This window comes from Anomaloglossus baeobatrachus, chromosome 3, assembly GCF_048569485.1.
Source record: "Anomaloglossus baeobatrachus isolate aAnoBae1 chromosome 3, aAnoBae1.hap1, whole genome shotgun sequence".
In the NCBI taxonomy this organism is placed as follows: Eukaryota; Metazoa; Chordata; class Amphibia; order Anura; family Aromobatidae; genus Anomaloglossus; species Anomaloglossus baeobatrachus.
The window spans coordinates 181,304,435-181,330,095 of NC_134355.1; the positions used below are offsets into that span (position 1 = coordinate 181,304,435).

Here is a 25,661-nt window from a genome sequence, read left to right on the forward strand (position 1 = left end):
GTTCTGAGTGTCGCGGGGGGTGAGAGCGGTGTTGTATGTGTGTTGCGTGTGTTGCGTTGTTTGTGGAGCGCTGTGTGTCTGTAGCGTTGTGTGTGTGTTGTGCGGTTTGTGTGTGTGTGTGGTGTGTTTTGGGGGGAGGTATGTTTTGAGCAATGTGTGTGTTGTGCAGCATGTGCGTATATTTGTGTGTGCAGCGTTGTCTGTGTGTGTGGGTGTCTGTGTAGGGCGTTGTTTGTGATTCCTAGTGTGTGTGTGTTGTGCAGTGCGCGTGTGTGTGTGTGTTGGGGGGAGGTGTGCACCTCCCATCGTGCTCCATCCCCCATGCTGCGCACCCCCCATCGTGCTGCATCCCCCATGCTGCGCACTCCCAAACGTGCTCCATCCGCCATGCTGCGCACTCCCAAACGTGGTCCATCCGCCATGCTGCGCACTCCCAAACGTGCTCCATCCGGCATGCTGCGCACTCCCAAACGTGCTCCATCCGCCATGCTGCGCACTCCCAAACGTGCTCCATCCGCCATGCTGTGCACTCCCAAACGTGCTCCATCCGCCATGCTGTGCACTCCCAAACGTGCTCCATCCGCCATGCTGCGCACTCCCAAACGTGCTCCATCCGCCATGCTGCGCACTCCCAAACGTGCTCCATCCGCCATGCTGCGCACTCCCAAACGTGCTCCATCCGCCATACTGCGCACTCCCCATCGTGCACCATCCGGCATGCTGCGCACTCCCAAACGTGCTCCATCCGTCATGCTGCGCACTCCCAAACGTGCTCCATCCGTCATGCTGCGCACTCCCAAACGTGCTCCATCCGCCATGCTGCGCACTCCCAAACGTGCTCCATCCGCCATGCTGCGCACCCCCCATCATGCTCCATCCGCTTGGGAGTGCGCAGCATGCCGGATGGTGCACGATGGGGAGTGCGCAGTATGGCGGATGGAGCACGTTTGGGAGTGCGCAGTATGGCGGATGGAGCACGTTTGGGAGTGCGCAGTATGGCGGATGGAGCACGTTTGGGAGTGCGCAGCATGGCGGATGGACCACGTTTGGGAGTGCGCAGCATGGCGGATGGACCACGTTTGGGAGTGCGCAGCATGGCGGATGGACCACGTTTGGGAGTGCGCAGCATGGCGGATGGACCACGTTTGGGAGTGCGCAGCATGGCGGATGGAGCACTTTTGGGAGTGTGCAGCATGGCGGATAGAGCACGATGGGGAGTGCGCAGCATGGCGGATGGAGCACGTTTGGGAGTGCGCAGCATGGGGGATGGAGCACGTTTGGGAGTGTGCAGCATGGCGGATAGAGCACGATGGGGAGTGCGCAGTATGGCGGATGGAGCACGTTTGGGAGTGCGCAGCATGGCGGATGGAGCACGTTTGGGAGTGTGCAGCATGGCGGATAGAGCACGATGGGGAGTGCGCAGCATGGCAGATGGAGCACGTTTGGGAGTGCGCAGCATGGGGGATGCAGCACGATGGGGAGTGCGCAGTATGGCGGATGGAGCACGTTTGCTCAGCCTCTCTCCTTCCAGCCTCCCTCAGCATCAGCCTCCCCCTCCCAGCCTTCCCCAAGATCAGCCTCTCTGCTCCCAGCCTCCTCCAGCACGCCGTGCTCCTCTGCCGACACTCACCCACACCCGATCGCATCCACTCACCCACACAACCGATCGCATCCACTCACCCACACAACCGATCGCATCCACTCACCCACACAACCGATCGCATCCACTCTCACACACAACCGATCGCATCCACTCACACACACAACCGATCGCATGCACTCACACACACAACCGATCGCATGCACTCACACACACAACCGATCGCATCCACTCACACACACAACCGATCGCATGCACTCACACACACAACCGATCGCATGCACTCACACACACAACCGATCGCATCCACTCACACACACAACCGATCGCATCCACTCACACACACCCGATCGCATCCACTCACACACACCCGATCGCATCCACTCACACACACAGACACTGACGATATTGCACATACGCGCTGATACTCACAACATCCGGGGATATCACATGCTTCTGGCCATGTGATCCTCCGTCAGGTCCTGGAAGCTCACAGCACAATATCGCCGCCGAGAAGCAAGCGATATCCCAGGATGTTGTGAGTATTTGGATGCGATGTGATGTGTGAGGTATGTGTGAGTGTGATCTGATTTGTGTGTGTGTGTGTGCTGTTATGTTATGTATGTTCCGCAGCTGCAGGACCTTGATGTGTGGATGCGATGTGATGTGTGTGTGAGGTGTGTATGAGAGTGAGTGTGAGCCGGTGTACACTGGTAACTATGATACACATCAGGTAACTAAGGGACCTTAGTTACCCGATGTGTATAATGGTTACCAGCTTTCACGGCCTCCGTTAAGATCCCAGCATCGCAAGGTTATGTGTGGCGCTGCCGGGATCCTGACAGAGCCGGTGTAGAAGCAAGCGATATCCCAGCATGTTGTGATGTGTGAGGTGTGTGTGGATGTGATGTGTGGATGTGATGTGTGAGGTGTGTGTGAGAGTGAGTGTGATCTGATGTGTGTGTGTACTCACCTGGGAATCGGAGCCCCGTGTCAGTTAGGCCAGAGCGAGCGTGCATTGCGTGAGGGGGGCGGGGCCTGCAGAGAGCCGGGGCGAGAGGCCAATCCGTGTGGGGGGGCGGGGCCATGGCGAGCCCAGCGGCCAATCAGCTTTGTGTCACCGTAAGGACACAATTTCGGAGCATGACAGAGACAGACAGACAGACAGACAGACAGACAGACAGACAGACAGACAGACTGACTAAGGCAATTATATATATAGATTATATATAATTGCTTTATTCTGTCTGTCTGTCTGTCTGGTTCCAAAATTGTGTCACCGTGACAGTGTCATTTCAGTGACAACTGTCAGATTGGCCGCTGGGCTCGGCCTGGCCCCGCCCCCACACGGATTGGCCGCTCTCCTTGGCCTGGCCCCGCCCCCCGCATGGATTAGCCTCTCGACCTGGCCCTCCTCACGCATCGCCCGCTCCAGCGTACACCAGCTCCCGGTACACATGTGCAGGGAGCCGGCATACGCTGACGCCTGGCCCGTTCAGCCCCGCTCCAGCGTACACCGGCTCCCGGTACACATGTGCAGGGAGCCGGCACCCGGCCCTCCGCACGCATCGCCCGCTCCAGCGTACACCGGCTCCCGGTACACATGTGCAGGGAGCCGGCATACGCTGACTCCTCGCCCCCGCCACACGTTGGCACACTCTGCCCCGCCCCCGGCGGACATAACCTTGCGATGCTGGGATCGTGATGGAGCCGGTGTACGCTGGTAACCATGACACACACCGCGTAACTATAGGAACCGCTTCCCTTAGTTACCCGATGTATATCATGGTTACCAGCGTACACCGGCTCCCGGTACACATGTGCAGGGAGCCGGCATACGCTGACGCCTCGCCCGCTCAGCCCCGCCCCCGGCACATGTTGCCACGCTCGGACCCGCCCCCGGCGGCCCCAGCATGGGGGATGGAGCACGATGGGGGGTGTGCAGCATGGAGGATGGAGCACAATGGGGGGGTGTGCAGCATGGAGGATGGAGCACGATGGGGGGTGCGCAGCATGGGAGATGTAGCACGATGGGGGGTGCTCAGCATGGGGGATGGAGCATGATGGGGGGTGCGCAGCATGGGGGATGGAGCACGATGGGGGGTGTGCAGCATGGGGGATGGAGCACGATGGGGGGTGTGCAGCATGGGGGATGGAGCACGATGGGGGGTGCACAGCGTGGGGGATGGAGCACGATGGGGGGTGCACAGCGTGGGGGATGGAGCACGATGGGTGCGCAGCATGGGGGATGGAGCACGATGGGGGGTGCGCAGCATGGGGGATGGAGCACGATGGGGGGTGCGCAGCATGGGGGATGGAGCACGATGGGGGGTGCGCAGCATGGGGGATGGAGCACGATGGGGGGTGTGCAGCATGGGGGATGGAGCACGATGGGGGGTGTGCAGCATGTCTGATGGAGCACGATGGGGGGGTGCGCAGCATGTCGGATGGAGCACGATGGGGGGTGCGCAGCATGGGGGGTGCGCAGCATGGGGGATGGAGCACGATGAGGGGTGCGCAGCATGGGGGATGGAGCACGATGAGGGGTGCGCAGCATGGGGGATGGAGCATGATGAGGGGTGCGCAGCATGGGGGATGGAGCACGATGGGGGGTGCGCAGCATGGGGGAAGGAGCACGATGGGGGGTGCGCAGCATGGGGGAAGGAGCACGATGGGGGGTGCGCAGCATGGGGGATGGAGCACGATGGGGGTGCACACCTCCCCCAATACACACACACACACACACACACACACACACACACACACACACACACACACACCGCCACACTCGCACCGCACTACACAACACACCACACACACACTGGGAACCACAAACACCGCCCTACACAGACACCCACATACACACAGACAACGCCGCACACACACAACACCCAACACACAAACACCGCGGCATACATAAATATACGCACATACCGCGCAACACACACACTGCACAAAACATACCTTCCCTAAAACACACACACGCACTCCACACCCACACAAACCGCGCAACACACACAGCATCACACACACAGAATGCTGCAGATACACAGCGCTCCACAAACAACGCAACACACATACAACACCGCTCTCACACACCCCCACACCCAGACAACACCCAGAACATTTACAGCGCCCTACACAAACACTTGGTAACTACACACAACAACATCTATATATATATAACAAAAATCATACATTAACTACACAATACGTAAATTTTAGAATACCCGATGCGTTAGAATCGGGCCACCTTCTAGTTTAATATAAATGGCAAAATATTCTACTTTCCTGTCCACTTTGTAGCGCACAGTAATCTACTCATGGAAAAAGACCTATTCATCAGATCTGACATTACGTCCCCACTACCACCTCCTCACAAATGTCACTGATCATAGAAGGGGTTTTGCACAATTGGTATTTTGTCAGTCCAGAGACGGTTTTGTATTACAGTACACGATAAATGGCATACAAAGTATTTACTCATCAGATTCTTGTAAAAAATAGAATTAGCCAGCAGTGTTTTAGCACTTACAAAGTAATGTACCATGAGAACTGTTTCTTCCAAATTCTGTGGAGAAAACGGCTTTTATGCTGCTAAGGCACCATTATGTATTAGTCCTTTTTATTCCCACTAATGCAATGTTTAAATTGATGAGCTCCACTTCTAGTTTCATAGTTAGGCCGGGGCCACACGGGGCACTAGTGCGATCCTTGCATGACACTCTGCTCACGCTGGCAGCACAGGAGGAACAGAGTGTCCCTGCGACTGAGGTCCGACCCTGCGATTAGACCTCAGCTGCGGGGGGCGGGCCGGCTCTCAGGAGGGGTGGAAGGGATTTCTCTCCCTCTCTCCTCCGTAGCCGGCTATTGCCATTCTCGCACTGCACTGGCAGTATACCGGTGTACCGCGAGTGCAGTGCGATTTTTCTCTCGCCCAATAAACTTGAATGGGTGCGAGAGAGAGTCTTGCATTACAGTCGCAGCATGCTGCGATTTGTTTTCTCGGTCCGATTAGGGCTGAGAAAATCACTCGTGTGCTGACACACAGGCTAATATTGGTCCGAGGGGAATGCGATGTTTTATCGCACTCCACTCGCACAGTTTTTCTCGCCGTGTGGCTTAGGCCTTATACTTTTTATAGTTTTAAGGTTGATGGTAGACTCTTAATTGCATAGAGTTCAGCCCATAGTGTGACATGTTGATCCAGAAGAAGGCAAAAACCCAATGGGACATACAGTAATCTCCATATTAGGAGAAAAATTCCTTCCCGACTCCACATACAGCAATCAGACTAGTTCCCTGCATCAACGCCCCATCACAGAATCTAGTGCATGTAACCAGTAATATTAAACTTTTCAAGAAAGGCATCCAGGCCTCTCTTAAATTTTAGTAATGAATCAACTACTACAACATTATGTGACAGCGAGTTCCATAGTCTCACTGCTCTTACAGTAAAGAATCTGCATCTGTGATTATGATTAAACCTTCTTTCCTCTAGACATAGAAGATGCCCCCTTGTCTCCATCAAGACTTGGTGTAAAAAAATCATTAGATTATATTGTCCCCTAATATATTTTTACATTCTAATGATATTGCCCCTAAGCCTTCGTTTTTTCCAAACTGAATAACCCAAGTTTAATAACCTGTCTTAGGCTATGTGCGCACGTTGCGTACAGTCACTGCAGAAATTTCTGCAGCGATCTGAAGAGCACATGTGCGCTTTAAATCGCTGCAGAAATGTCCGTAGTGAGCGCCGATTCCATGCGCTCTGCCTGCAGCTCTTCCCACAGACAGAGCAGGAGCTGCCGGCAAAGCGCACGGAAGAAGTGACATGTCACTTCTTAGAACGCAGCGCTTCGGCAGTAGCCGAAGCGCTGCGCTCTAAAACGCCACGTGCGCACGGCCCCTGCACAATCTCCGTAGACTGTGCAGGGGACGCAGGACGCATGCAGTTACGCTGCGCTACAAAGCGCAGCGTAACTGCATGTATTTGCGCAACGTGCGCACATAGCCTTAGGCTATGTTCACACTAGAAAAATGATTTTTCTTAAGAAATTTCTTAAGAGTGCACCTGTGTTTAAAAAACGCACCAAAAACGCACCTGCATTTTTGCCGTGTTTTCGGTGCGTTTTCACCGCTGGTTGCTCCCTTCGTTATTGTGCCAATTATCTATGGCAAATAACGCAGTTAGCTGCAGAAAAGAAGTGACCTGCTCATTCTTTTTCTTAAGAAAATCTACTGAAAGAATTTTCTTAAGAAAAAAACGCAGTGTGCGCACAGCTAATTTTTTTTTGCCATAGGTTTTGCTGGGGAATGTCTGCAGAAAGGTTACAAGAATTTCTCAAGAAATTTCTGCAGCAAAAACGGACCAAAAACGCAGGTAAAAAACGCAGTGTGTGAACATAGCCTTAATATAGACAAAAAGACTGACGGCACTCACCAAACTGAGGTGTGAAGAGGTGCATAACTGAACATAACATAAAATACAAGAAAAGAGACAGTTTGCACTCTGATAATGCTAAAGTATGGAAACCAGGAATGTGTAAACATGGACCTGCATGACTGCTAAGGAAAATCTAAGAAAAATGAGATATTTAGCATATATAAATGGCCATTTGTATATCTGCCCAGTTGCCCCTTCACGGCATATCTCATAACGGGGTACCTACACTATGCTGAAGCCTCTCTCTGGGTTAAAAAACCTCCTGTGTATGGGCAAGTAGGAACCTGCTATATAGGATAAGATTACCTGTGGCAAGTGGGGGAGGGGTGCACGGTCAGAAGGTATGACCCTCTTAATATAGACAGAGTGAAAACTGTCTTTTTTTGTATTTTATGGTCTGTTCAGTTATGCACCTGTTCACACCTCGGTTTGGTGAGTGCCGTCAGTCTTTTTCTCTATATTAAGAGGGTCATACCTTCTGACCGCGCACCCCTCCCCCACTGGCTACAGGTAATCTTATCCTATATAGCAGGTTCCTACTTGCCCATGCACAGGAGGTTTTTAACCCAGAGAGAGCCTTCAGCATAGTGTAGGTACCCAGTTACGAGATATGTCATGAAGGGGCAACTGGGCAGATATACAAATGGCCATTTATATATGCTAAATATCTAATTTTTCTTAGATTTTATATCGGTTATCAGGACCTACTGTTCTCGACATATTCACAAAAAAAGGAATGAAAAGGCAAATAATTTAAATATCTTCGGGATAGCACGAGAGACATCCAGTTTCTGTATATAACAATGCATGTATGTTGGTTTAATATCCATAGCAAAATAAGTTGTAAACCATCCACATAATAAACAAACGGTTAAACCAGATGGCCCGTGCAAGGCCAGGTCATTCTACGGTATTATATGTAGATGCTAGTGGCACAGCTGAATTGCACTTTGTTTTGCAGGGGTGCAGTATTTTACAGTAATGAGGTACAGCAGTATTCCATTCCTTTTCCTGGCTCAGATGCTTCTGTTGTAAAGAGGACGCAACGTTACCTCTATGAGAGTCTTAAGGAGACTCCGGTGAGTAAAGTCGAGCAGTTGTCTGTATTCACTGTGTCCATACAGATAATGCTGTAACTATGTTTTAGTGAGGTGAGTGCAACACAGGTATAATTTTCAGCCTCTTAAGACTACTGTTATAAAGCATAATGGGTGAGGGAATGCAAGACACAATATTAAAGTGATTTGCACAGAGTCTTAACAGTTTCCCATAGGGAGAATTTGCAGCAACTATTGTAATAATACCAACATGGTTACCTGCATCATGTGCTGATCTTTCCCTTACAATGAAACATGGAACCTATATAGCCTGAAAGGTAACGTGTAAGGAGGATCAACATGTGCATGTGGGTCATAGAAGGCTGAATAAAATGTTATTGTAATATCTGCAATCCAATTAATTTGTCCAGAAATCCACATTTTTCTTAATATATCAATAAGCTGCTAAAATCTATGGGCCTGACAGCCTCCGGACAGCCTCCGGAGCTTATTTTAAATGAACGGGCTCGTCACCAGTGTGAGACATGTAATGACTGACAGTCTGCTCTCCTGATCTACATGTCTCACACTGGTAATGTCCCTTTCATTTAAAATAAGCTCCAGAGGGGGGCTCTCAGGGAGATTTCTGTCCAGCCTATAGATCTTAAAAGCTCATTTACATATTAGGAAAAATTTGGATTTCTCTGGAGATAACGAATCACAAATATCAAGATCTAATTTTATTCAACTTTGTATTACCTGTGTACCCGAATAGAAGACTTAGGAAGGTTGATCCTACTGACACTTTCATTACTTAAAAGGGAATCTAAGTTAAGAAAAAAAATCTGTCCTAAAGAAAGTGGACCTCTGAACATTACACTTACGAGCTTGTTGGTCATTCAATTTCTAAACAGTAGAGCATTAATGTGAAGTTGGACCGCCTTTTCCATTGCATTAATTCATTTTTGCTCATTCGCACCTCCCAAAAAAAGTTTGTGAACCAGTTTTTCTTATTCAACTTTTTCAGCACCGTGATCTGCATTTATCATGGTGTTCAAAGTGTTAAACATCCAGGATAAGAGTTGTCCACCATCAGTTGAATGTACGATCATCACACACATGCTGATCAGTATGCAGGAAAACTTCCTACAATATACAGTACATGATGATGCAGGAAAAGGTTTAACCCCTTTACCACGGCCGTACGGATTAAAAAGGCGGCAGTAAAGGGTACCTATTCCGATCCACCATTTTAAAATGGTGGCAAGAAAAAAGTGAGTAACGCCACCCATCGTCAGAAAATCTCTGGGGTTTAAGCTACCGGGGGTAGCTGAGAGCGTGGAGATTACAATTTCCGGCCGTTTTTTCCGGTCCCCAGTCACGTGATCACTGTTATAAACGTATAAAGATAGTCACGTTACAGTAAATGGCGGCGCCGGTAAAAAATGATTTATCTTTCACCTGAGATGATCAGACTTCAAAGTGGAGAGGGAGAAGGGGTTAAACCCGCGCAATCCGCCAGTAATCCAGAAGGAGATGTTGATAAATTAAACAATCTTTTATTCCATGGGTCTACGCGTTTCAAGGTCTAAGACCTCTTCTTCAGGACCGGTAAATCAACACTGCATGTACAGAGAGATGAACCCTTTTATACATATGGTATCTACAAAGTACCGCCTCCCGGCACTTTGAAAAAAAGCGCTTCTCTTTTCTAGTTTATCTACCTGAGATGATCAAACATATCAGACGGGAGATAAATCTCCCACCCCCACCCCCCCCGGGAGTGCCTCCCCAACCCCCTCTCGGTAATCCAAGATGGCGGCACACGTGTGGTGCGCCGGGCGCATTCATCCTCCTCCTCTGATTTCTGTCGCATGTGACATGACAGATGCAACAGAAAACTCCACCCCAGGTCCAGCCAGGTCACTCCATATAACACCCCCGGTGTCCCCAGTACCTGTTGCAGCGATGATTTCCCCCCCCCCGCACTCCCTCCTTCTCAAAAGATGGCAGCTGCACGCACCGGGCAGCTCTCAACCAGCTCCATGCACACAGTAACACAGCGTACTGCAGCTCACACTGCCGTACTGTGGACTCGGGGAGAGTGAGTGCAGTATCGCTGCACCCACACTCCTCACATGGAGGGTCTGCACTTCCAGAAAAGAGGGAATACATTCTCAGAGTGTGGCCACCATATTCTGTAAGGTCCAGAGTCATCGTGTGACCTCCAAAATAGATTACAGCAGACTTTTTTTTTTTTTCTTCTTTTCAATAAATTGGTGAAAGAGGGAATGTGTTGGGGAATGTTAGTGATGTTGGGAATCTGATTAGACTCCGCAACATCATTAACTTCTGGGCTTGATGCCAGGTGAAATTACAGCTGGTATCAACCCAATTTATTACCCCATTTGCCACAGCGCTAGGACAACTGGAAGAGCTGGGGTGTGCCTGGATTGGCGCATCTAATGGATGCACCACTTCTGGGATGGCTGCTGCCTGCTATTTTTAGGCTTGGAAGGACCAAATAACCATGGCTCTTCCCACCCTGAGAATACCAGACTCCAGCTGTCAGTTTCACCTTGGCTGGTGATCCATTTTTTCTTTTATATTTATTAATTATTTATAATTTAAAAAAAAAAAAAGTGTGAGGTGCCCTCTGTTTTGGATTACCAGCCAAGGTGAAGCGGCCAACTGTGGTTTGCAGGCTGCAGCCATTTGGTTTACCCTCGCTCGCTATCAAAAATGGGGGCGACCCCACTTTTTTTTTATTTATTTATTTATTTATTTATTTATTTATTTATTTCTTAGCTAAGCACCACACATGAAAGTCACTAAAGGGTGCCAGCTGAGAATATGCAGGATGGTGGGACATTATATATGTGTTTGACATCTATCCAGCCATCCATCCTAGCTTTTTAGGCTGTGTTCCCACCATTAAGATTTACAGCGCTTTGGACGCAAAGTGTGTTTTGTTGTGTCCATAACACTGCATTGTGAGTACAAGCGCCGTGGAAGGATTTTTAGAACTTTCCTGCGCACTGTGCTTCTTTTCTCTGCAGCATAACCTGACCTGCGGCGTGGCTTCCTGTGCCTCAGCATGTCAATTTTATTCTGTGGAGATAAGTGTTCTCCGAGGAGAGAATAGAGCTAAAGTCTTCGGCAGCCTGAACCCGGATCATGGGCTCAGCAAGCTGCGTTCTCCTGTGGACAACGCTCACATCTCTGCAGGAGGGCTGGTACTGTGTACTAGATGCTGTGTCACTGGATCGTGGGCACATAGCCTAAAAGTGAGAAATTTTTGGTGCTACAGCAACATTTTTGTGAAGTATTTGTGGTTTCAAAATGCGTACTATACTCGTGAATAAAATCCTTAAGATGTCTAGTTTCCAAAATTGGGGTCTTTTGTGGAGGTTTCTGCTGTATAGGTACCCTGGGGCCCTGCAAATGTGACATGGTGCACGTAATTTATTTCAACTTTTCCAAAATTCAAATGGTGCTCCTTCCATTTCAAGCCCTCCCATTTGTTCAAACAGAGTTTTTTTTGCCACATGTGGGTTATCCCTGTGCTCATAAGACATTGGATAATAAACTGTGGTGTCCACTTTTTGGATTTACCGCTTGAAAAAGTGAGAAATGTAGTGCTACACCAACATTTTTGTGGAAAAAAAAATGAAAATTTTCAGTAACGGCCTAATGTTATCAAATTCTGTGAAGTACCTGTAGGTTCAAAATGCACTCTATACCTCTAGATAAAATCCTTGAGGGGTCTAGTTTCCAAAATAGGCTCACTTGTGGGAGGTTTCTGCTGTTTAGGTACCTTTTGGGGCCCAGCAAATGCAACATGGTACCTGCAATCTATTTCAGCCAAGTTTGTGTTCCAAAATACTGTACAAATATTGCCCCTTTTGTTCTGGGCCCTCCCATTTGTCCAAACAGATGTTTCTGACCACATGTGGGGTATCACCGCACTCAGAAGAAATTGGATAACACACATTTGGGGTCCATTTTGTTGTGTTATTTGTTCTAAAAGTGAATAAATTGGGTCTCGAGCAACATTTTTAGGTAGAATGATAATTTTAGGTTTTTTTTTCATTCCACATTGCTTTAGGAACTGTGAGCATCTAAAGGATTAATAAACTTCTTGGATGTGGTTTTGAGCACTTTGAGGGGAGCAGTTTTTAGAATTATGTCACTTTTGGGTATTTTCTGTCACCAATGGCCTGGTTATTAAGTACAAATTTGGCTTCGTACTTAAGGGGTTAAGGAGATTCCCATCTCACAGACTATGGCAGAAATTTCTTCGAGGTGCGGGTCACCATTTGTGTATATTTTGTGTATGTGTTTCTGTATATATTACTCACATATTTAGTATCATTTCCTTTACTAGGTGCAATATGCTGCATACTTTGCAGTGGGGGGCATCGCGTCCGTCATACGGTTGATGTTTGCAGGATTCCTCTTTCTGCTGTTTACCAAATTCAGCTTTGGTCGGAATCTCCTGATAAAGGTAAGCGCATTCTTTTTTGTTTGGTTTCTTTGTTGTTTTTATCCTGTGTAGATTGTACTGTAGTTAGGTGCACACCGCACCAAAGTCAGCATGTAAAATATAGAAATCTCTCACTGTCAACACCTCCGACCAGCACCTCTATACAAAATGAAGCAAATGTGAAAAGCTGCACAGATGCAATGTATAAAAACCAGAGTGTAGCAGCAGACAGTGTGCGCCAAGGTGTACTGTATGCAAACACTCAATAGGTGCATTTTCAGCTGACTTAATGCCTTTTGGCTTGATAATACCTGCTCACATTGGCCAATTCATGTGCCCCCACCGGCCACAACAAGGTGTAGCTTTTTTTTAACATTTTTACTGTCAGTGTTTGTTTGGTTTTTTTTTTAGTTTTGATAATGAATTTTAACCCCCACTTAATCACGCCAGCACCCAATATAAAATAAAAACAATTGGTACTTGCATCCAGTAACGCTATTATTTCTGCAATGTCAGTTGCTATTGTGCTAGTCTCATTGTTGTCAAATGACCATAACAACCAATAAGCAATCACTTTGCAGCCATTCATATATGGGGCACTGAAGTAATTAAAGTAGTGGTCTGAAGGCAAAAGTACATTTTCTTTAAATCCCTACCTATTTGCTGCTATTATCTAATATACTTGTATTCCGAATTCCCTACCGTTCCCTAACTACACTATCTAACTGCTATTCTATTATTTTTTTCTATTTCCTGTCTGATGGTGATTCATTTGCGAATCCTAGTGCATGCTGGGATACTCTGTCATCAGGGCGCAGAATCTGTGGCTGTGACCACAGCCTCTAAGATCTTGTACATCCTTGGCCACTGACTTGACACTTTTGCTGGGACGTATGCAATACGTTCTTGGCAAAGAAAAAGGGTTAATGGGACGTGGGCCGCATTCAAACATTTGTGTGTCACGTTTCTGAGAACCATGGCCAGTCCATGAATTGTGGTCCATGACACATGGATGTGTGAATGTGGAATTAGACTAGTGAGAGAAGTCCGCAGCCATTACAGAGGCATTCGCCACCTTCAATTGTGTACTACAGAAGAAGAACAGCCCCAACAGCTTGCACTTAATTTACCTGTATACATTAACTTCATCATCTTAGAAGGTCAAATTCCCTCTTTTGTGGTATAGATTTGGAGCTAGTAATTGCCATCCTCCCATCCATTTATGGCAAAGTTCACACAACCATTTTTTCGGTCCAAAAAAACGTCCAAAACGCTGTGAACCCTGATCATAGGCACGTACCCTTAAGGCCGCTTTACACGCTGCGACATCGCTAGCGATCGTACCCGCTCCCGTCGTGCGTGCGTCACCGGCAAATCGCTGCCAGTGGTGAACAATATCGCCGGTACGCATCACACATACTTATCTGCCGAACGACGTCGCTGTGGCCGGGGAACAACCTCTTTTTTTTGGAGGGAGGTTCGTGCAGCGTCACAGTGACGTCACACAGCGGGCCACCAATAGAAGCGGAGGGGCGGAGATCAGCCGCATTAACGTCACTCCCACCTCGTTGCCGGAAGACGCAGGTACGGTGTAGTTCGTCGTTCCCGGGGTGTCATACATAGCGATGTGTGCTGCCTCAGGAACGACTAACAACCTGCGTCCAGAATGAGCAACGATATTTGGAAAATGAACGACGTGTCAACAATCAACGATTTGGTGAGTTTTTCTGATCATTAGCGGTCGCTCGTAGGTGTCACATGCAACGACGTCGCTAATGAGCCCGGATGTGCGTCACTAATTCCGTGACCCCAACGACATCTCGTTAGTGATGTCATTGCGTGTAAAGCGGCCTTAGTGTTGCTAAGTTTGCAGTGGCAAGGATTACCAACATATAAAACTATATTTTTCATGAAAACTGTACACAGGAGTCCGATTTGTGTGATAGACTTTATTCAGATTTTTACTGGACATTTGCCTTTTTTGTCAGTTAACAGTAATTTTTGTCTTTTTTTTTTTATTTATTTATCTTTTTATGTACAGTACCCGAAATGCTTTTCTTTTGGTTATTTCTCCAAAGAAGGGCCAACTATGAAGCAGGTATAGTGCCATTACGTTTCTTGTTGTTGTTGTTTGGATGTGTGTTTTGTTTGGGTGTTTTTCTAGAAGAAAATGCATGGCAATAAATACTGTTTTTGGGCAGGAGTACATGCCTGTGTCACCTTACTGGTTATGACTGGGGTTGTTGGTACTGGGGGAAAAAAAGCAATGTTCTTTTGTCACAGCTAGCAACAGGATACATTTTTAAGAAATTATTAATTATGGCAATATGAATGTTATATCTGCAATAAAATTCTATGCAACTATATATTGTACTGACAGATGGAAGAATCTTCATTCTCGATGACCTTCTTCGGGGAGGGTTACAGTAAGGGCGTAGACCCACAGCAGGCGAAACCCAATGTGAAAATCTGCACACAGGTTTCGGGACCAGGTAAAGTTTTCTCTTTGACAAACTAAATGTTTGAGTAAAATAATGTAAACAAACTTCTATTTTAGGCTGCTTTCACACTACGTCTTTTTAACATGCGTCCTGAACGTTTTTTTGCTGCAAAAGCGGATCCTGCTTTTACAGCAAAAAATGCATGCAAACGCATGTGTTACTTTGCAGGATCCTGTCACTGGATGTTTAGGGGCGGGCATGGGAGTCATGTGATCGGGAGTGAGGGGAACTAAACGTGCCAGACTGGGAGCCGGCATCTGACAGCTGCGAGGCTCGTAACCAAGGTAAACATCGGGTATACTTGCTTGGATACCCGATATTTACTTTGGTTACAAGCGTCTGCAGCTGCTAGGAGCCGGGCTGCCTGCACACGTTACCAACGTAAACATCGGGTAACTAAGATAAGTGGTTACCCGATATTTACCTTGGTTACGAGTGTCCGCAGCTCTCAGGTGGGAGAGAGAGACAGGAGAGGGAGGGGGAGAGACAGAGAGAGATGGAGGAGAGAGGGGGAGAGAGACAGACTGATCACGGAGGCTGGCTTCTGGGCATGCTCAGTAGAGCAAGCAGGATCCTGCCTATCAGCACGCCAGCGTTCACATGCGTTTGCATGCTGTTTAGTCAGGATCCAGCAATTTGCAGAAGTTGGACGCAGCTCAAAAACACTACAAGTAGCGTTTTTGAAAGATGTTAAAAAAACTGCAAGTCGCTGGATCCTCACTATAACGCACGCAAACGCAGGTGAACGCATGTTAACGCGAGTCCATTGCAAATGCATTGAAATGAAAACGCATTTGCACTGGATCCGTTTCTGCGTTAAAAAAACGTTCAGGACGCATGTTAAAAAGACGTAGTGTGAAAGCAGCCTTACCATGTTTTCTTCAGCAGTAGAATTTTAATAGTATTTTTTCCACAAAATGCTTTACAGAAGTTGCATACATTACTACTCCAATAGCCATGGTCCAAGCCGGAATGACTATTCTGAAGGAGCCAGAATCTCTTCCAAAAAGGTATGTGCAGACGTGCTATAGCCAAATATACATTTTTACATCAGTCTGTATCTATTGCAATGGAGCAGCACTAAAAATAGTTAATCCAGTAGAAGGGTTGTCTAGGTTTATGATATTGATTTATTGTCAATACCATTACTTCAGATCCCATTCACTACAATAGGAGCAGAGCTGTGGTTACTGTTCACAGCCATTCTCCCACTGACCTACTTTCTTCAACATTGAAGTTGCAAACTTAAGAAAAAAGTTTGCGAAATTATGAAAATCCCAGGATCAAGAAACATTTTAAGAATCTGCACATTATGAAGAGTATGGAAACAAAATATCTGAAAGCTCCCAAGTTTATGAGCACCACACTTCGAAACACACACTCTTACATGCTTTGGATACTACCAGTGGGTTATTGATGGTTGTCTGAGGAATGTTCTTCTGCAATAAATGCACTTGGGTGTGCAGATTGTCAAGATCTGCTGCCGACAGCTCCCATTGCAATGGTCTCTCATGAAGCACATCTGGGACGTCATTGTTTGGCAAGTTTAGAGATAAAGCAGGCCATGGTAGCAGGTTTAGGCCATGCAGGCTTCACAGTAGCACAAGCAACCTGTAGCTTAGTGGGATGTTGAATAACTGCTCCAGGAGAAATGGTTCTACTGGTTCTATGACCAAATCAAAATAACACCACGTTGTAGGTGTACCTGGAATGAACAGTAATGAAGCCCTGCGACTAACATATTTTATGCTACCCCACAGCATAATTCCGGGCTTAGGTCCAAAGTGACAATACCTTGTGAAGGCCTCTTCAAGGTATTGATCACTTGGTGTCAAGATGGAGATTTGAGGCTGAAATGGAGTAATTGATGCTGACATGGAAGTCTATCTTCTTCAGTGATGACCCACACTTTTGTCTTTGATGCTAGTCTGAGATTGGTCTGGTGATCCCGTGGGAAACTCAATGAAGAGGCCATCACAAGAGAACTACTTTTAGGATCATGGTGGCATAATGTACTGTAGCTGGACCCCTCTAGTTTTCATTCCATGTACACTATGAGCTATGTGTTACATTAATTTCGTTGTTGAACAAGTAGTTACGGCCACTTCTCCAAAGTGTCCCAGTAGTTGTTTTTCAGCTCATAATACCATGATTTTTCATTCTTGATGTTTTCAACTTCAGTGTTGAGGAGTGTATATTGATGACCAATCCTGGGGATAAAGTCTTCAATATCATAAACCTGGATGACCCATTTAGTATTCCTTTATTTGGTGACTATAAGCTGCAGCCACCACCAGTGGGTTCTTATATACAGCATGTTAGAATGCTGTATATAAGCGCCCAGGCCGCTGTGTAGAACAAAAAATGACTTTATAATACTTCCCTAAACTGTTGGTTCGGTGTAGATGAATCAAATGGGTGGCTCCGGGTGTGGCGCCTCTTCTTATTTTTATCCATCTTTGTTCTCCTTCTGAAGCCTGGGTGCATGACGTATCCTACGTCATGCACACTCACCAGCATTGAGGTCCTGCACAGGCGCAGTACAATATTTTGATCTGCCCTGCTCAGGACAGATCAAAATACGGCTGCGCAGGGCCTCAATGCCGGCGAGCGAGCGTGAGGCGTAGGACGCGTCATGCACCCAGGCTTCAGAAGGATGACAAAGATGGCCGAAAGGGGAGGCGCTGCACTGGAGAACGGAGCCACCCATTTGAACCCTCTGCACCGAACCGACCGTTTAGGTAAGTATTATAAAGTCATTTTTACGTTCTACACAGCGGCCTGGGCTATTACATACAGTAATGTAGAATGCTGTATATAAGAGCCCACTGGTGATTGCCGCATCTTATAGTCACCAAATCTGGTGACAGGTTCCCTTTTAAGGTTTGTCATTTTTCAGGTATTCTGCACTCTGGAGTACATTGTGTTGTATCATCAATGTCCATAAACCAGGTGATATTTATAAAGTTTTGTTGCATTTTCTAGACTATTGTTTAATTGAGATGTAATCTGCATTTTACTATATATTTTTCTATTTCTCTTTAAACATTTTTGTCTTCCAGTGGAGGAGTGTACACTCCAGGAGCAGCATTTTCCAAAACCAAGTTGATTGACAGACTGAACAAAGCTGGCATTCATTTTACTGTTCTTAGCAAGATGGAGTAGTACATCCCACTATAACTACCTGCATGACAAGCTGGTACAGCACTTAACAATAACACATTCGATATTTTTCAGAAGAAAATTAATTGCACTAATAAAAAGTTTTGTGTAAAATAAGAATTGTTACCATGATTTCATTAGTAAATAACAGAGTCTATATCAAAAGGGTAATCTCAGATTATGAAATTGGTATAGTTAGAGAGTATGAAAGTAGATGTTTGCAAATAACTTGCTATTTCAATCAGCTTTCATTCTCTTTCTATGAGAACTTTTATCTTGCATAGTGTGCAGCTTGCTGCCAAAGACAAAACCACCAGAGCCTTGTTGAGATTGCACAATAGTAAAGTTCCAGCAACGGAGTTAACTCTTAATCTGCCAGGTACCTCTCTCCAGCCCCTTGATTTGTATTCATCAAATAGCTTCTCACCTCCCTATTTTCCCTGTCAGCTGCTGACTTATCACTCATGCAAAATCACATCTCCTGGGTCCAAACCATCAGCAGTTTACAGAGCAGTTCTAATGAAGGCCTTCACTTTTTTTATTTTGCTTCTCTATTGCGCATATTAGCAATCAAAATGTTTGGCCCCAAATGAATTAATATTTAAGTCCAAGTAGGTGTTATTAGCAGCGTTGTGTACGTCTACACCGTGTACAGAATTATTAGGCAAGTTATATTTTAGAGGATTTTTTTTATTATTGATCAACAATTATGTTCTCAATCAACCCAAAAGACTCATAAATATCAAAGCTTAATATTTTTGGAAATTGGAGTGGGTTTTCATTAGATTTGGCTTTCTTAGGAGGATATCTGTTTGTGCAGGTAACTATTACTGTGCAGAATTATTAGGCAACTTAATAAAAGCCAAATATGTTCCAATCTCACTTGTTTATTTTCACCAGATAAAGCAATATAACTGCACAAAATTTAGAAATAAACATTTCTGACATGCAAAAATAAAACCCTAAAAAAATGAGTGACCAATATAGCCACCTTTCTTTATGATGACACCTAACAGCCTACCATCCATAGATTCTGTCAGTTGCTTGCTCTGTTTACGATCAACATTGCGTGCAGCAGCCATCACAGCCTCCAGACACTGTTCCAAGAGGTGTACTCTTTTTCCCTCCCTGTAGATCTCACATTTTATGAGGGACCACAGGTTCTCTATGGGTTCAGATCAGGTGAACAAGGGGGCCATGTCATTATTTTTTCATCTTTTAGACCTTTACTGGCTAGCCACGCTGTGGAGTAGTTGGATGCATGTGATGGAGCATTGTCCTAAATGAAAACCATGTTTTTCTTGAACGATACCGACTTCTTCCTGTACCACTGCTTAATGAAGTTGTCTTCCAGAAACTGGCAGTAGGTCTGGGAGTTGAGCTTCACTCCATCCTCAACCCGAAAAGGTCCCACAAGTTCATCTTTGATACCAGCCCGTACCAGTACCCCACCTCCACCTTGCTGGCGTCTGAGTCGGAGTGAAGCTCTCTGCCCTTTACTGATCCAGCCTCTGGCCCATCAAGAGTCACTCTCATTTCATCAGTCCATAAAACCTTTGAAAAATCAGTCTTAAGATATTTCTTGGCCCAGTCTTGACGTTTTATCTTGTTTCTTGTTCAAAGGTGGTCGTTTTTTAGCCTTCCTTATATTGGCCATGGCCCTGAGTATGGCACACCTTGTGCTTTTTGATACTCCAGTAGCGTTGCAGCTCTGAAATATGGCCAAACTGGTGGCAAATGGCATCTTGGCAGCATCACGCTTGATTTTCCTCAATTCATGGGCAGTTATTTTATGCCTTTTTTGCCCAACACGCTTTTTGCAACCCTGTTGGCTATTTGTCATAAAACGCTTGATTGTTCGGTGATCACGCTTCAAACATTTGGCAATTTCAAGACAGCGGCATCCCTCTGCAAGACCTCTCACAATTTTGGACTTTTCAGAGCCCGTCAAATCTCTCTTCTGACACATTTTGCCAAAGGAAAGGAAGTGGCCTAATAATTAAGCACACCTTATATAGGGTGTTGATGTCATTACACCACACCCCTCCTCATTAGAGATGCACATCACCTGATTTACTTAATTGGTAGTTGGGTCTCAGCCTATACAGCTTGGAGTAGGAGAACATGTATAAAAAGTATCATGTGATCAAAATACTCATTTGCCTAATAATTCTGCACACAGTGTACATGTATGATGCTGACCAATCATAATTAGGCAGCAAGGAAAGAAAAACTCGTGCCACCATACTTTAGTACTGGTCGTACTCGGATCGGAACCTTGAACCGTGCGGATCCGGATTTTTCAGAACCGGGTCCGCTCAACACTAGTAATGATACATCCCTGATTTCCTGGTCTGATCTCCTGCATGAGTCGGAGTAAGGGGAGCTGAAGCTGAGTTTAGTTGTCTCACATTACATAGCCTTTATCAGCCATCCTTTCATAGTACTGTCATCTCTGCTATACTGCCCCTCCCCCACATTGCATGTCCACCAGTATCACTCTTATGTCTGTTGTGCTCAACTTGTACTCGCTATGTAGTTAGATCAACCTGGTATTACATTACACACAAGAATAATCTGCCTGTTCTGGACTTTCCCTTTGTGTGTCAGCCTGCTCTGATCTCACTGCAGAGCATTTACAAGTGGAGCACCACAGACATATGTAATTAATGACATCTCCGAACAGGCAGTGTGGGGGAGGGGCAGTACAGCAGAGCTGACCGTGCTATATAATATAGCAACATTTTCCTATTTTAAAGGGATTGTCCCACAATTATAATATATCACCTCTCCATGGGAATTATTTCAAGTGGTCCCTCTATAGGGACCTTAACAGATCAAGAGATTGGGAATCCTATATCCCTGTGTATGTGCTACAGGCATTGATGATGGGGACATTGGAGTTCAGCACTACCTTCAGTCTCATTGATAACAGGTCAAGTGGCTACAGGCAAGCTTGACAATTGTTTTTTGGGTTTTTTTTCCTTAACTTATTGGTGCTCATGTGGATGATTTCCTTTTAAATGTTTCTTGCCAGAGAGCATCTACTTGTCTTTTATATGCCTGTGAGGTCTGCATCTTCTATTAGCTAAATTGCTCACTAATTAAAAAAAACACAACTTTTGTATTTTCTGGTAATGCAGTGCCTTAATATAGTATTCACAACTATTAAATGTGGCTAACTTGGTATTGGTAATCTCCAGTAGAGATGAGCAAACCTGAGGTTCGGGTTTGGAAACAGACTTCCAAAAAAACAACGTTTGGGTTCAAAGTTCGAGTGATTTACGAGTGAAAACCACTCAAACGAACAGTGCTGTGCTTGGGTATGAGTGATGCTCAGCCCTGTGTGAGCTGCGAGCAGTGTTTGAACAGCTCGTACTGGGGCTAAAATCAGCATGATCTGATGTAATGTGCACACAAGTAAAAAAAAAAAAAAAAAAAGTTTTGAAATACACTGCCTCCGGAAGTGTTATGCTTATAGCTGGCTGCATGTGGGTGGAGACACAAAATGCCCAATTACTGACTTCCATTGAGGTTCGATTCAAGTCAGGGTCACAAACCGAACCTTATCTAAGGTTCGAATGTGCCCTGTGAACTAACCTCCAAAGGTTCACTCATCTCTAATCTCCAGCACTAGATGAAAATTGTAAAAATATTTTGCCTTAATATAAAAACTTGTATCAGTAGCAAGTCTGCAACTAATGGCATTCTCAAGTCATTGTGGGTCAGTCTCAGCAGAGGTAGTACGTTTGCTGGCATGGTAAGGGCCTTAACTTCAAAAATTATAAATGGCTGAAAAAATATACTACATATTGTTTAAGAGTAATGCTCAATCAGCTATGGGATATAGACAGAAAGTGTTTTTGGTCTATGTAAGACATATACTCCAGAACTCAAACAATTATCCTGACTTTTATGGTAGAGTACATAGTTGTTTTGGTTTTTATTTATTTATTTTTTTTTTTTATTTACTTTTTTCACACTTGTCCCCGACGTTTGGGAGCTTTTCAACATTGAAATATTTTTTACTATTGCTGATTTTTACTCGGCTGGTATATTATCCGCAGCTACGGGGTACAATGATTTTGCTTCCTATACTGTATAAACTACTCAGCTGTGGGTACAAAGGAATCATGTAGGCAGAGATGGTAATAAGCCATCTCTGCCTTTTCTGTGGGATGTCTATTCACCTGTGACAGCTAGTTCCTGCAGCTGCTGACTCTGAAATTACATTCTAAGCCATTATTGCATTTTTTTTTTTTAATCGTCAGAGTCTATGGAACAGATCCTTTAACAGATTGCTATTTTGCCATCTGTTTTTCTTTCATTTATAAAGGATCCTTTTTTTTTTTTTTTTTGCTTACTGGATCAGTTTCAAATGGAAAATAATAGCAATCTTTTAACGGATCTGTTTTCCATAAATTCCAATGTTAAAAATACGGATCAGGCTAAAATCAATTATTTAAAAATGGACCAAAAAGTTGTGTTTGCACAACTTCTTTGCCAAACGATTGCTGTTGGATTGTCACAGGGCATGTACAGCTGGAACATCAGCTGCTAGGCTGACCCTAAGACTGGGGTCCCTGTGCTGCCACTTATCTCAAAGGTAGGCTCGATGGTAGTCAGATTCAAGCCCCCAGCGTAGCCCTGTCTCCTGTCCGAGCCCTGATACTACTCCCCACCCCCACCCCACCCACCTTCAGGGAGCTGGCCGAAAACCCAGTAACCAAAACACCACAAAAAAGGCCAAGACAAAGATAAACAAAAACTCGTGCACGCTGCACTCAAACACAAAGCAGCAACAGTATGTGAACTAGGGAGTAACACGAAAGAGGTAGGAAATGTACAACTGGAAAGCTCACACACCGCGCAGAACTGCAACCTGAAGATCATCATACCACAGGAAGCATAAGCTAAACCCGGCAAATGGCTCCAGAATCCAGAACCTTATAGAGGCTAGAAGTGGTGATCAGCAGCTTGAGGTCTCAGCAGCTGCTCATAGGCCAGCAGAAATTAACTCTCACTGTATCGGAGAGCAGTAAAGCCAGAACCAGCCGACCCACATGATAGGCTGTGCAACTAAAAAAAATCCCAGGAAGTTTGTCGGACTCTGCAGTATGAACAGAGTCAGACACTGCCATGACACTCAGCGAGTGCAACACAGAACACTGCACGACAGTACCTCTTGTTCTACCAGGAGCCTCAAAGACTGGAAAAAGCAGCTTCTCAGGATGGCGGCGATGAAAGGTCATAACCAAGCGCTCTGCGTAAATATCTGATGCTGATACCAAAGTCCTCTCCTCTGGACCATAACCCCATCAGTTACCCAGATATTGCAGAGAAAGATGAACCCATCGGGAATCAGTGATTGTAGAAACCTCAAACTCCAAATAACCATTAACCAAAACCGGAGGTGGGGGGTGGGAAAAGAAATCCCCAAACCCACAAATCTCTTTTAAAGCAATTGTAAAATACATTATTGATCTTTTAGACAGCCAGTAACTGCAATCAGAAAGCCAGCAGATTGATGATGGTGGAAACCTAAAATGGGCTGATGAAATGTGGTCTCAACTTCTGCGATGGTAACTTAAGCTTGATGTTTTTAGTGGAAAGCCACACCCAATCACCAACACTCAGGTCCGGACCTGGCACATGCCCACAGTCCGCCACATGCTTATATTTAGTCCCCATGCTAAGCAAATCTTGCTGAACATTACTCCGAGTGGATGCCAATACAGATCCTAGCTGATCTTCCTCCGGTACCCCGGAAGAGTGACCCTTACGTAAAGTACAAAACTGAGGATTTTAACCATATACACAGAAAAACGACGATACAACAGAGGACTCATGACGATGGTTGTTAGGGCTCTTTTCCACTTGCGATTTTCATGTGCGAGTGCAATCTGATAAAACATCGGATCACACTCGCACCAGTGTTAATCAATGAGGTAGTGTCCTCTTTCCTTTTATTTCTCGACACGAATCGTGCTCTTGGTGCAATCGCAGCATGCTGCGTTTTGCAGCGAGTCTAGACTCACGCACCCCCATAGAAGCCTATGGGAGTGTGTTATGCGACTGCAGTGCGATGTATGCAGAGACAGGCAGCGGAGGAGATGGGAAAAGTGCTCCCTCCCTCTTCTCTGAGGCTGTGATATGATCGCATCAGTCTCATGACCCTTGGCTGACGCACGCAGCAGAGAGTCATTAGCATATCGCATCGGAAGCGGTACGCAAGTGAAAAAGAGCCCTTAATGGCAAACTCAGCTAGAGGAAGGAATGCCAACCACTCCTCCTGATTGTCTGAGACAAAGCAACATAAATATTGTTCCAGATTCTGATTCATACGTTCCATCTGACCATTAGATTGTGGGTGGAAAGCAGATGAATGTGACAACTTTATGTCCAAGTGAGAACAGAATGCTTTCCAAACATTTGCAATTAATTGTGTACCCCTATCAGAGAGGATATCAGACGGAAGACCATGGGACCTGACAATCTATGGTCACTATGAATACCTGGGCTAAAGTTTTGGCATTACGCAAAAAGGGTAAAGCAACAAAATGGGTAATCTTTGAAATCTGTCACTAAAATCACCTGTATTACCAGCAGAGGAGGGCTGATCTGTGATGAAATCCATTGAGATATCCATCTAAGGTTTGTGAGGAATGGACAACGGGACCAATCACCTGTACGGATGGGAGTGCGATGGCTTACTCCCACACAGATGCTACACATAAGAGGCAATATACCTACGTATCTTAGGCCACCAAAAACTATGTAAACGTTGTTCCAGAGTTACCCTTCATCCCTGGATGTCCAGCCAGAACTGAATCGTGGTGCTTCCCCCAACATCTTAAGATGAAGTTTCAAAGGGACAAATGACTTGTTAGCAGGGACCCCAGATGGTGTCTCATCCTGAGCCTCAGCAATCTCAGACTCCACATCAGTACTTAGAGCTGAAACCACAACACCCTTTTGCAGGATGGGCACTGGTTCCTCCTGGGGATCTCCACCTGGAAAACACCTGGATAATGCATCCGTCTTGATGTTCTTAAATTCAGGGCGATAGGTGACGATAAAGTTAAACCTATTGAAAAACAATGACCACTGAGCTTGTCTTGGAGAAAGACGCTTGGCTGACTCGAGATACTATAAGTTCTTATGGTTGGTGATGACAACAACTGGGTGGACAGCCCCCTCGAGGAAGTGCTGCCATTCTTCAAATACCACTTTGATGGCAAGTAACTCCCTATTCCCAATTCCCGTAGTTACACTCGGCTGGCTACAACTTCTTAGAAAAGAAGGCACAAGGATGGAGTTTACCAGGTGATGAACCCTGAGACAATAAAGCTCCAACCCCTATCTCAGACGTATCCACCTCCACAGTAAAAGGAAGAAATACGTTCAGCTGTATAAGTACCGGAGCTGA

General features: G+C 45.8%; 1 protein-coding gene across 1 annotated transcript in view; it reads left to right on the top strand.

The window, feature by feature from the left end:
* Positions 1-18,352, top strand: part of SCCPDH (saccharopine dehydrogenase (putative)) — a 53,385-nt gene extending 35,033 nt beyond the window's left edge. The window contains exons 7-12 of the mRNA XM_075339613.1: positions 8,008-8,125; positions 12,471-12,590; positions 14,611-14,667; positions 14,950-15,061; positions 15,999-16,080; positions 18,133-18,352. Of these exons, the coding sequence (XP_075195728.1) occupies positions 8,008-8,125; positions 12,471-12,590; positions 14,611-14,667; positions 14,950-15,061; positions 15,999-16,080; positions 18,133-18,235 (592 nt within the window). The 3' untranslated portion in view covers positions 18,236-18,352. The remainder of the gene's footprint in view (positions 1-8,007; positions 8,126-12,470; positions 12,591-14,610; positions 14,668-14,949; positions 15,062-15,998; positions 16,081-18,132) is intronic.
* Positions 18,353-25,661: the final 7,309 nt, after the last annotated feature.